We start from the raw sequence: 12,060 nt of genomic DNA, 5'->3' as shown, positions 1-12,060 counted from the left end.
AAAAAGGATGCCGAATATCGGCAAAATGCAGATTGTTTGTCCCTCCTGGAATGAACTGCTCATAGCCGTAAATCATCATTGTTATCTATAATGTTTAACCTTCCCAAAACCCATTGCAAGTGAAGAAGCTAAAATTCCAATTTCTCATTCCCAAACTATGCTACACCCACAAATTGATCATTGGGGTAACTTAGCCTTCCTCTATCTTAGTAATAAATTAATTCCAGTAAAGGGATTTTCTTTTTCGAATTTGAATGTTGTAAATGTGACAAGCAATAATCACATCCATGGACTGCCTCCGTTATTTTCATAAAAAAGCTGTTGCCGCCGTCTCAATTTGAAAATTGGTTCTTGGCAAATAAGTAAAGGAAGACAATTTTTCTAGTTTTTCCAGAGAACTATCTTGCAAGGTGACTGAAATATTTACATTGGTCCTTAAATTTTGGAATCTTGGTAACATTTTACTACTTGCATATTCTGCGGCACTCACGATATTACCAGTATGATCTCTCAGTCCTATCTTCTATGCTGCATTTAAAGTGATATCATTGGGTAGATTATGATAAGAAATGTTAACTTTATGTCGTGAACTAATACAACATTTTTTCTTTGTTTGTAGCATTTTTTAAAGTTTCGACTGCACTTAGTTTTTCAAATTGACAATTTATTATACAAAATGTCATTATTCATACGTATTTTTAGTTGCATATACTAATATATGGGTCACATTAAAGTCGCTAGATGGACATACTATACGGGGAATTTTCAAAAACAGACATTTATCGAATGCGACAGGCCGGATAAGAGACGAGTCTCTTATAAATCAAGGAGGCCGTGACTGAAATCGAATTATTTCAATTATCTGCCACTGACAATGACAACAGGTAGGTACTCGTAAATCTGATTTACACAAGCAAAATGTAAGTGTATGCTTTTTCAGTGAACAGAAGTGTACTTCCACGTTCCGCTAGGAAACGGAAGTACGGTGATAGGGTCGGAAAATTGTGTCCGAGATAAGGTCAACAGACGCGGACTTCTTTTCTTGAGCTTGAATCACGATAAAATTAGAAAAATTAACTTGTCTAATTTCATCACCTGTTGACAACATAATAGAAAAAAATGTCACCGTCCAAGAAGTTTAATATAATGAAAGAATATAATTCTGAAAATACATTTTTTTGCCAGTGCAGACATTAACTAAACTACAGAGACTTGTTAATCTAAACAAATGACTTCAAAATTTAATTCGGTTAATTGTTTCTAATAAGAAATTCACATTTTTATTAAAGTGGATTGGTCATTTCACTGCATTACATGGGACATAACATAAGCATTTATTAAACATAAAAACTGCATTTGTACTCTTGCTTCAGAGAAAATAATGTTTTCCTACACACATTAATTTGTAACCAACAAATTCTGTAATTCTGAAGACAATTCTTTAGCATCAACAGCTGGTTTCGTCTCTTCATTTGATGATTTAATTGCTTCTTCAGATAATTTTGCACAAACTTTTTTATGCCAGTGCCAATGAAGTTTCTGACAGTGTTTATCACAATACTGTGCCACCTTGCATTGAGAACATTTCTTATTTGGTTTCTCTTCTCCGCAAGTGTAACATGTTGCAATGTTGTCAACAAAACCTCTCTGACCATTTATAGCTGAAGACACCACACTTAAAGCAGTTGGTGCATCTTTACCAGTCAAAGTTGAAACTATTTGTCTAAATAAAGTGCACTCTCTGAATGGAAATTCTTTAATGCTTTCTCTTAAGAAACCATCCAACACCTCTAATGATTCATCATTTCCAGGTTTTAAAAGTTTCTTGCAAAATGTTTGTATTGTAACCAGTTTTGTTTCTTTATCTTGTGAAACTTGCTTATTCTGTATTTTAATCAATTCTCCTACAATGTATGACAAGTAATACAGTTTAAATGCCATCACTTCATTGCTTCCAGAGCTTCTTTTCATTTCTTTATCAGACATTAATTCCAATACTTTTTTCACTTGCGGTAAATGGTCCATAATTCCTATGTAATTATAAATATTTATAGCTACTTTTACTGGATGTATGTTAACTTGTATGATCAGTTTGTGGTAACTTTCTGACAGAAACTGTGGTAAGTAGGGTTCAGCCTGGTACCCTTGAACAACAGCATAATAATCTACTTCAGACTTTGGGACATAATTGTTAATTATTGCGACACATTTATGATGGCCTACAAACGCCGCCATTTGGGCGGCCGTCCTGTTGACTGCATTCGTCACTTCAGCGCGTGCCCCAGCTATCAACAGTGCCAAACACACCTCGAAATTCCCTGACAGACCAGCAAAATGTAGAGCAGTGTAGTTGTGTTGATGCTTGCACAGATTTGGATCAGCGCCCTGAAATATTTCGCATAAAATGTGATTTATCAAGTGTAACGGAGATCATACATAGTCCAAGAGCATCTGCACCATGTTTTTACTTCCCTTGTATGCAGCATGCTGCAAGGGTGTCATTAGATTCTCGTCGACGATATTCACGTTCGGCTTGTCGGCTAAAATTGTTCGCAAGAGCACAGCATCGCTCGATTCGATTGCGGCGAATATGTTCTTATTGAGTTCTTCGGCGGTCATTGTAAAAATATTCGAATGGCTAAACTTGTTTCGCGAATCTAAAATTTGACATTGATGACAGTTGGATCAAGTGGGTTCGCCGGTGCGCCACCTACAACCTACAACGCAATAGAGGTACTAGCAAGTAGAAATGGTTTGTTCACGGCCTCCTACATACATAAGAGACTCGTCTCTTATCCGGCCTGTCGCATTCAAAAAATGTCTGTTTTTGATAATTGCCAATAGATAAAATAAAGAATATAATTATAGAACGCAAACTCCCTATTAAATTTTTGGTTCTTGAAAAATGCGCCATCTGTTGACTTGTGGACGGTGCTTCCTTGGCCTGCTAGATTTTATAGAATGTATTATGATTTATACAGAGTGATTCTGAAATAAGTTTGGAAAAAAATCCTGGGAATTGGTGATAATGAGAAGAAGTTATAGACAAAAAAAAAAGTCTTATAAAAGTTTTTCATTTTCTATGTAGATATACCGGGTGTAGAATTGGTTTACGAGACATAGGATTTTACATGTAAAAATAAGGAGATCCAATTATTGGCTCCCCTAATAATTTTATGACAAAATGGTTAAAATGAAAGTTAGAGAGAATTAAAAGTACTGTCTAATTCCACTCTTTGTTTTTTTCTAACATCTTGTGGTACTGAAAGAAAAGCAAGAAAGGAGTTAAGACAAAAATACTAAAAAGCAGTACTAGCAATGAAAGTTGACTTCTAAAATTATTTGTCGGGTGGTTTCACTATTATTTAATTTTCTTTTGATCTGCCCTTCAAATGAACTCGCACAGGACTACAGGACGAATGAAAAGGTTTCTTCCATTAAATGTTCAAACTTCTCTCCAATTCTTCGAATTGTTTCTATGGCTGAAATTGGTCGGTCTGGGAAATCTGTGTTGCTTGGAAGTTTCTTAAAGAAGATCCTCAATAATACCATTTAAAGAAAGAAATAAAATTTCATGCCTAGTAGTACTTTTTAGTATTTTTGTGTTAACTCTTTTCTTGCCTTTCTTTCAGTACCACAAGATGTTAGAATAAAACTAAGATTGAAATTAGACAGTAATTTTAATTCTCTCTAACTTTCGTTTTAACTATTTTGCCATAAAATTGTTAGGGGAGCCAATAATTGAAACTCTTTATTTTTACATGTAAAATCCTATGTCTCGTAAACCAATTCTACACCCGATATGTAAATAATTGAAAATTTGGTCAAAATTGCTAGTACGCTGCTGAGTTAAAGGTGATTATAATACCTGATTATCTTGGTAGTTTATAGTCCATTTTTTAATTATAGTCCGATGGATCAATTAATAAGCAGAGCAACTGTTATATTGCTATGTCTTTTCAACATAATGTAAAACAAGCTATTGGATTCTTGTACATATTTCATTAAGTCCGTCCCACTATGCATCTCACTTTGGCATGTGCGATTAGAGCAAGACGCGGGTTGTAGGTACTATGGCGGACAATAAATTTAGGCCGGCAAATTTCTGACATTTCAAAAAAGTCAATGCAAGCGACCATTTATTGTCATTATGACTGATGTGTCAGTTTGTCAAACTGAAGGTTTTCAAGCTGTTTGGCGTTTCCTTCGCCCTTTTCGTAACTACAGATCATGACGCACTACCATAACTGATTTGTAGTAGCACTTCTCTCTGGAGCACGCTTCTTTTCCCAATTTTAATTTTGATTATCGTTTTACGATGACTAGAATGACAAAAATCGAAAATGGGGTTAGTTGAACATAATGCCAGCTTCACATTTTGATGTCAAGCCAATGACAGGCCGGCCTAAATTTATTGTCCGCCATAGTACGTTTATTCCATTAGCGACGTCAAATTTTTAGGTTAGATTTTAACTACATTTGTAATGATTTCGTTTAATTTTGCTTGAAATTTCCGCCATATGATGCCGAGGAAAAGCTGCGCAACTCTTACTTGAACAGCAGCTACTGGCAGAAGGGGCCATTATTATCTCGTTCCCGTGTAATAGTATATTATATTATAAGTGATAGAAATGCATCATTATACAAGAGTGAGAATTTTGACCGTCGAGTGCGCTTGCGCACGAGTGGGACACTTCTCACGAGTTTCATAATGGCATTTCGATCACGTGTGATATACGACGTTTTATCTTACAGGTGCAACTATTGCAAAAATCCAAGAAATGCAGTTTCTTTCAAGTAAAATGACAGCTGTCAAATTTAGTCACTTGTGAGTGATTTATGTCAAGTTGGCAACAGTCAAATTAACTCACTAGTGAGTACTTTATCTCACTTGTGATTAAAATTTGACTTCTGTCACCGAAAACAATGGTCTAAGGTAGCTCAAAAACTCCACCTGTAAGATAAAATACATTAACAAATTTCTTATTAGCGTGTAAGGACATTGACCTTACATTGCCGAAACAAAATCTAGGAAGAAAGAAAGACAGTCCAAACCTGGTTGTTTAGTGTTGTTTTCAACAACTTTTAATATATTTTACCTATTAGTTGATAAATATACCTAGTTATCAAAAGAGTTCTGAAAAGAACTGTTTCTTGAAAAACAAAATGAAAACGGAGGAATGAATTTGCAGAAAACTCATGAAAGCACGAATGTAATAATACGGTGCGATCAATTAAAAAATAAATCGAGTCGGCGTGTTACCTATGGCAACCCATGCTATAGCATAGGCTCCAAAGCAAACTCGATTTATTTTTTAAATGATCGCTCGGTATTTGTCCCAAGACACCAATATAAATTTTCAAATATTGGTAGCACCATGCACTGCTGTCAAATGTCGAACGCAGACGCAGGTCATGTCGACTTCTTGATTCGGACTAAGCTCATCGGACTATAATAAAAAAATGGACTATACAATACATTTTCGAAAAAATTAAAATATCCAGCTTTTTTCGGAAATGGCTAAACACAAACCAGAGATTAAGATTTAATATTTAATGCGTAAACAAAAATTACCTCTGTATCATTTTCGATGTTTGTAATGTCACTTAAAGTGTTCATTATGCTAGATTCTTGAGGCACGCACTCACTTCACAAATAAAAAAAAATCAACAAAAAGTCGAACGAAACAGATCAAAACAGCAACACGATCAAAATTAATAATTTTTAAAACCAGAGAAACGCAAACCAAAGAATTAAAAATGCGTAATAAGTACAGTGTGGAATACAATTATTTACATCTAGTTACCTTTGGAATTTTTGCACATGTAAATTTTCCTGTACCGCTCTACTTTTTTTTTTTGAAGTGCCGAAGGTCTGTCAATAAATGTCATCAATCGAATTGACAATTGTTACAAATTGAATTAACAAACGTTGGTGGCCACTTTCAACGCTATCTGTGACTTGCTTTTGTTAGCTCCTTTTTAATTTCAATCTCTACTTTGCATTCATATCATCCCTTCGCAATAAATCATATTTGGAATTTTGGAATATTTTGAGATTAGGCTTTCTTTTTTTTGTAGAGCGGCATTTCGTATTTTTACAAGGGTAATGCAAAGGTAACTAGATGTAAACCATTTTATTCCACACTGTGTAACAGTGCATCTGAAGATTCATTTGAAACGTGAATATTTTTGACGCTTCTACTATTTTTCAATACCTAAATCATTAATTTTCTCGACTAACAAAGACGGCAAGGACGGAGACTTGCAAAGTTATTTATTTTATTCTTTTTGTGTAAATTTACAGTCCGTTAATTCCTCGCTCGAAAAAACAGGAAATATGTTGATTTTATTTTTGTCGCCTATTTTTAAATCATAATTGTCAATTTTATCGTCATCTGATATCAGATATGGAGATAAAACAAACACTAGTCAAGTCACGCTGTAAGATAAAATAAGTTTCAATAAAAGTTTACTACTAGATAAAATAACTAAAAAATTGTCGGAAATTTTTAGTAGGTACTTACGCTGCTGAATTAATAGGTGAAGAAGTTCATGATTATAGCCAGAGCGCCAAGAGCCCGAGGGTTTTAAGGCGCGAAGGCTATAAGGAACTTCTTCACCGTGGTTTATATACTATTTTTTTCACTACCAGATACGTTAAAACCCTTTCTGATAATAATTTATTAATCAAATTATTTTGTCTGATGCGACGATCCGAGTTCTCATTTTTCAAAGGTTGCTATGAAAATCGTCTACGTTAACCAATGAAATCAACGAAAATCTTTCGTTGCTAAGTGACCTTGGTTAATAATGAAAATTATTATTAACCTAGGGAGAGAAATTCTATTCAATAATGACGCCTTCTGAGACTAGTAGTGAAAAAAAGTGATTAATAATGTAGTAGCAAAATATGAATTATTATTATTTGTTAGAATAACAACATAACAATGACGCGACTTACAAAAAATGTACCATGAAATTTTCTTATAACAGAAAATTCAACAATCACTTATAAAAGTAAGTACATATAGTCTATTTTTTAATCAAAGAACCACGACCTGTTGATTTAGGTTTGCAAATATAAAATTTTACTAAATCTGGAGAATTTAATGATATCTATTGGCTATACCCACCAGCGCCTGTCATTTTTAATGTCCTTGAAAATACGCAAACTCGCATTTAAAATTTGAATGTGTTACTGGAAATGCTTCGCGAAGTAAGATATTTATTAAACTCTCAAATTAGTTGTTATTAATTGTTATTAACTTTATTAACATGCTGTGCTACTAAAATCTCTAATAACCTCAATTGTTATATGATGAGATTTGTTACCCTAGGTCAAAAGTGTGCAATGTTGTCACCTCTATTTTGGGTGTAAATTGCGGTGTTGTGGTTCTTTGATTAAAAAACAAACTATATGTACAGTCAATGGACAAATAAAACTGGGACAAAAATGACAATCACATAAGTCAAAATTTACAAATTTGCATCGTTTAATTACGGCTTTATCACAAATAGGTTAACTTTGGTATGACATATTATATAGACACTGACAAATGGATTGACAATTCAATGGTCTGATTTACATAGATTAAATTTTAAGTGTCCCAGTTTTATTTGTCCACCGACCGTACATAAGTAATTTTCGTAGTAAACACAATGTTAATGTAGTTAAGAATCTAACATTTTTTATTAAAATCTTTACAAGTACAATAGTCTGTTCTCCTCATAAAGAAGATAAACGATGTTATCTCTCGACAACAACGATCTTATCTTTAGTGAATGTATCAGTAATTCTGAAGAATATCATGGATAAAATCGTCCCATCGTCCTTCAAGTAAAGCTATTGCATACAGCATATCCTCTGCGGTTAGCGACGAGTAAAGGAAAGAATTAAGAGCCAACTGTTTCAAAATCTTCAAATCTCCATCCCTCGGTGTCATTGCCATGAAAACCATGTACCAGTCGTAACTCAAACCTTTGGCACCCCAAAAACTCGGATCGTCGCATGTTACCACAACCGGAAACCCACCCGCGATCAAACTTGCACCAACGTGATTTCGAAGATCGTCGACCAGTTTCAGAACTTGATTGGATAACGGATTCAGTTCGATGGCGATTTCTCTCTCTTTGACAACATCGAGAACTTCAGGATGTTTCGTTATGGCAAATCCGTGTCCGATTCGACTCGTGTTGAGCAAGACAGCATCGATCAGGTTCAAGTCAGTGGAAGCACCATACCAGTTGGTTTCTCCAGCGTGGAAGAAAAATTTCGTTTGGTTTGCGATTGACAACAGTTCGTGGGCGTAGGCGGAAAGAGGTTGACCAAGATCTTCTTGGCCGACTAAATCGAACCCGGCGATTAAATCTGGGTACTTTTCTTGTATTTTGAAATATTCAGCAATGTTATCTTGCATGGTTTCGTTGTTTACATTTCGAGATTTGGAATAGATCACGCGGAAACCCATGAAATCTGGATTCGCGTTACTAAATTCCGTCAATGTGTCCAAATACAATTGAATAGTCTGAAAAGAATCGTATGTGGTTCCGTTAGAATCAAAAGTTTCCCCAAAGCTACCTCTGAGTTCTAAATACATCACATTGTCGTCGTGAAATTCTTGTAAAACTTGGTACAAATAGTCGTGGAGGAATCCCCGATAGTCGAACAACGAATGGATTAAAGAGAATATTTCTTCAAATTTATTCCAAATGGCGTTGATGTGCTGGTAAGCGGTTGCAGGATCGTCCACAACTAGTGTTAATTTACCTCTCAAGAAATCGTCGAACTGGGTGTCTTCGGTTCTCCAATCACTGAGCAACTTCCACTCGCAATCGTCACTAACTGTACCGAAGAAAAAGTGCAGTTTAAATTTTCCATTATCATCACAACCGTATAACCCATCGCTGTAGGTTAAATTGTAAAGAGCGTCAGAAGAAAGCATGGCACTTGAATGAGAATGGAGTGAGGCACCTTTTGGAATTTTCTGGATAAACTTGAACACTTCAGATTCTTCTATCCTGGATTTTGTTTGAAAGAAATGAAACGACGGCAAAAACTTGGAGGGGTCAGCAAATCCTTCATCGTATTCTTTCAATTTAATATCCATCAAGATGTCATTTACTTTTTGTTCATCTTCTGTAAGCTCTATTGACGAACCGATTATTTGAGAGGCTTCCTTTGTGAAGAACGTGTTTCTGTCATCCCAAAAATCGGCGGAAGCGTTCCAGAAAAGAATTGTACTTATCAGGAAAATCAAATTTGTTGACGGTTTCATAGTGGACACAACACTAATTATTTTCGCTCAAAATTGATGATTTATACTAGAATTATAAGTGTTGATAATCACAACAAAGATAAAAAATTGATGTTCTATCTATGTTAGATTTATAAGTGTCTTGATAATCACAACAAAGGTAGTATTTTGAAGTTGAAGAGATTGTAAAGAGCCTTCAAATAAATTTATATTTAGAGCAACCTATGGAAATTCAATTGTTTGCAACATTTTTCCAGCGTAGAAAATGACACAAGAAACGTCTGACATTTTAACGAAATAAATTAGGTTAGAAAATATTTTTAATTTTTGTTGTGCATTCTCCCCATTCCCCGTCCACGGAATATGACAACATGAAATTGGGAAAAATCTTACTATGTAACTTGTGTAACTCCGGAGAATAATTGGTTACCTACAAAAATTACTTTACACTGTTAACAGAATTAGAATGTCGCCTACGCCTACTCTAAATATACAGTATGTCCCCGGATTGAGTTTACAAGAGGGAAAACATTTTTATTTTTGATTTTACACAAAAACTTCAGAGGAATAACATTTTTTGCTTCATCTGAAACCCCCATTTCTGTTATTAAAAAGTCTTTTTCAACACAGAGGAAGACTTAACATTAAAATGAAAGAAAATGCAGAAAAAATATTTTCCTTTTTTTTTGAAAAAATCAAATGATAATTGAATATAAAACTATTCTATTAAGTATGCGCCGTTTTCTGTATATCATTCAACCCTGTATCGAAGTTTAAGCTTCTGAACACCCATGCCTGATACATAACTGTTGGGAAATTTTTCATTAAATTTTGTAATTATGTGACAAAAACCGGTCCAACATTGGATTAAATAAATTCTTTGTTCTAAAGACAACATTTTGCAACCGTAATAAGTTGTTTGTCAAAAAACCAGGCCAATTGTAATAAAATTTATAACATAAAAATTAATTCCAAATCCAAATCCAAAGTCCAAATTTGAACAAAAAATGTTAATTTAAGAATACAGTGTATCAATACTGAGATTTTAATAACGGAAATGGGGGTTTCAGATGAAGCAAAAAATGTTATTCCTCTGAAGTTTTTGCGTAAAATCAAAAATAAAAATTTTTTTCCTCTTGTAAACTCAATCCGGGGACATACTGTATACCTAAATATACAGGCTGGTCCCGATATAACCTGCCAAAAAAATTCTGGGTCATTAGAAGGATCCAGCAAGTCCAAAAAACCCCTTTTCATTAGGTCCAAAATAATGGGGATAAATTAACCCCTATCCACACCCATTCGACGCTGCTGACCACAAAAATACGTACCTACTCAGGAATTAATTGTCGGTGTTTGTAAGGATGACAGTATCTAAGCAACATAGATACCTGAATCGTTTATGACAAATCTCAAATCTGACATTAAACTAAATCAAATTAATGACATTTATTGAAAACGTTGTACAGTGTGTGCGTTAATTCACTGGTAAAAAGCTGGTGCTTATTTAGGTATAAAAGCTGATTTTGTATACTGAGATGAATGAGTAATAAATAAAGTGGTGTTCCTCAATCTGTAAATAAATGTAGAGGTAGTGTGTGCAAAATTGTGGAAGAACTGTGTAATAAGAGTATCGTCTTAATTGTGCTGAAATAGCCAAAATAATGTATTGAATAAATTTATTTACACTTTACGTATTTGTACTTTCAACTCTAACTGAGAATATCTACTAACTAATGAGAGGTAAACTAGACTAGAAAAATTCTTTTATAATAAATGTTCTGTGCGCCTTCCGTTAGCATTTAAGCACATTTAAGTACGCCGGTTCCAATTTTCATCAACAGAATTCAGCATTTCTGGGTTTTACGAATCTGGTTCGCGGCGTCTGTTACGCGTTTCTGGAGTTGGCCTTTTGTATTTATTTCAACTTCGTATACCAAATCTTACGTGTGGCCCCAAAAATTAAAATCCAGAGTGGTTAAATGGAGGATTGGGGACGCCATCGTACTGGAATCAGTCAGAACCAACCTCACATAAATGCAGATGTAGCTCCACAAAAGTACAACGGGACGGAAGGACTCCTTCAGGAAAACGCTCGCCGTATGGTCGCCTTGCCGGTCTTGAATTACCAAGTGTTTCGCCATAGAGTAAATGCAAATCGGCGTATTCTTGTTTTATGAATTTCATAACTTTTTGAAGGATTCGCAAATTTAAAATTAAACTTGACAAATGTCATAGGTGTTACAGGTACCGTTGCTAAAGAAATTGCAGCCAAATAACCAGAATTACCTTTTTAAAACCGATTAACTCATTAGCGTACAGCAAATTTTGACCAAATTTTCAATTATTTTTATCTCGAAAACGAAAAGACTTTTATTAGAAACATTTTTTGTGTACGAGTTCTACTCATCGTCACCTATTACTGGATTTTTTCTGGCAGGTTATATCGGGACCACCCTGTATATTTATTTGAAGGCCCGATACTTCAAATACGTAATACATTGTTCCTAAGAACAAAGAAATATTTTCTTTAGGAAGAATTCTGTTGATTAACTCATCAAAGCGTTTATTCATTCGTTAATTTTTTCATTTACGATAACTTGTGCATAGATTTACCGACTACAATTATTGCCTGTCTATCTATCTTGGAATGTTTTTTTTTAATGAAATTTGTTTTAGCAGGCATTCAATTATTAATTCATTAATAGTAATTATACACCAAGATAGAGAATACATTTTTTCAAGCGAGGCTTAAAACTGTCTTCTCTACCGTGGTGTATATATTATTTTTTTCACGTTAAAA

At 34.4% G+C, this 12,060-nt stretch overlaps 1 protein-coding gene and 1 pseudogene across 1 annotated transcript; both read right to left on the bottom strand.

Annotated features, from left to right (window-relative positions):
* Nucleotides 1-1,122: 1,122 nt before the first annotated feature.
* Nucleotides 1,123-2,710, bottom strand: LOC138126268 (ankyrin repeat and MYND domain-containing protein 2). The gene is made up of 2 exons (XM_069041983.1): nt 2,437-2,710; nt 1,123-2,385 (listed from the first exon to the last, which is right to left on the bottom strand). Exons 1-2 carry the CDS (start codon nt 2,617-2,619, stop codon nt 1,399-1,401), a joined length of 1,170 nt encoding a protein of 389 aa, XP_068898084.1. The 5' UTR covers nt 2,620-2,710; the 3' UTR covers nt 1,123-1,398.
* A 4,955-nt stretch (nt 2,711-7,665) lies between these two features.
* On the bottom strand, nt 7,666-9,320 carry LOC138126515 (adenosine deaminase 2 pseudogene; annotated as a pseudogene).
* Nucleotides 9,321-12,060: the final 2,740 nt, after the last annotated feature.

This window comes from Tenebrio molitor, chromosome 3 (assembly GCF_963966145.1).
Source record: "Tenebrio molitor chromosome 3, icTenMoli1.1, whole genome shotgun sequence".
In the NCBI taxonomy this organism is placed as follows: Eukaryota; Metazoa; Arthropoda; class Insecta; order Coleoptera; family Tenebrionidae; genus Tenebrio; species Tenebrio molitor.
The sequence above is the reverse complement of the archived record's forward strand: the minus strand, read 5'-3'. Positions and strand labels throughout refer to the sequence as shown.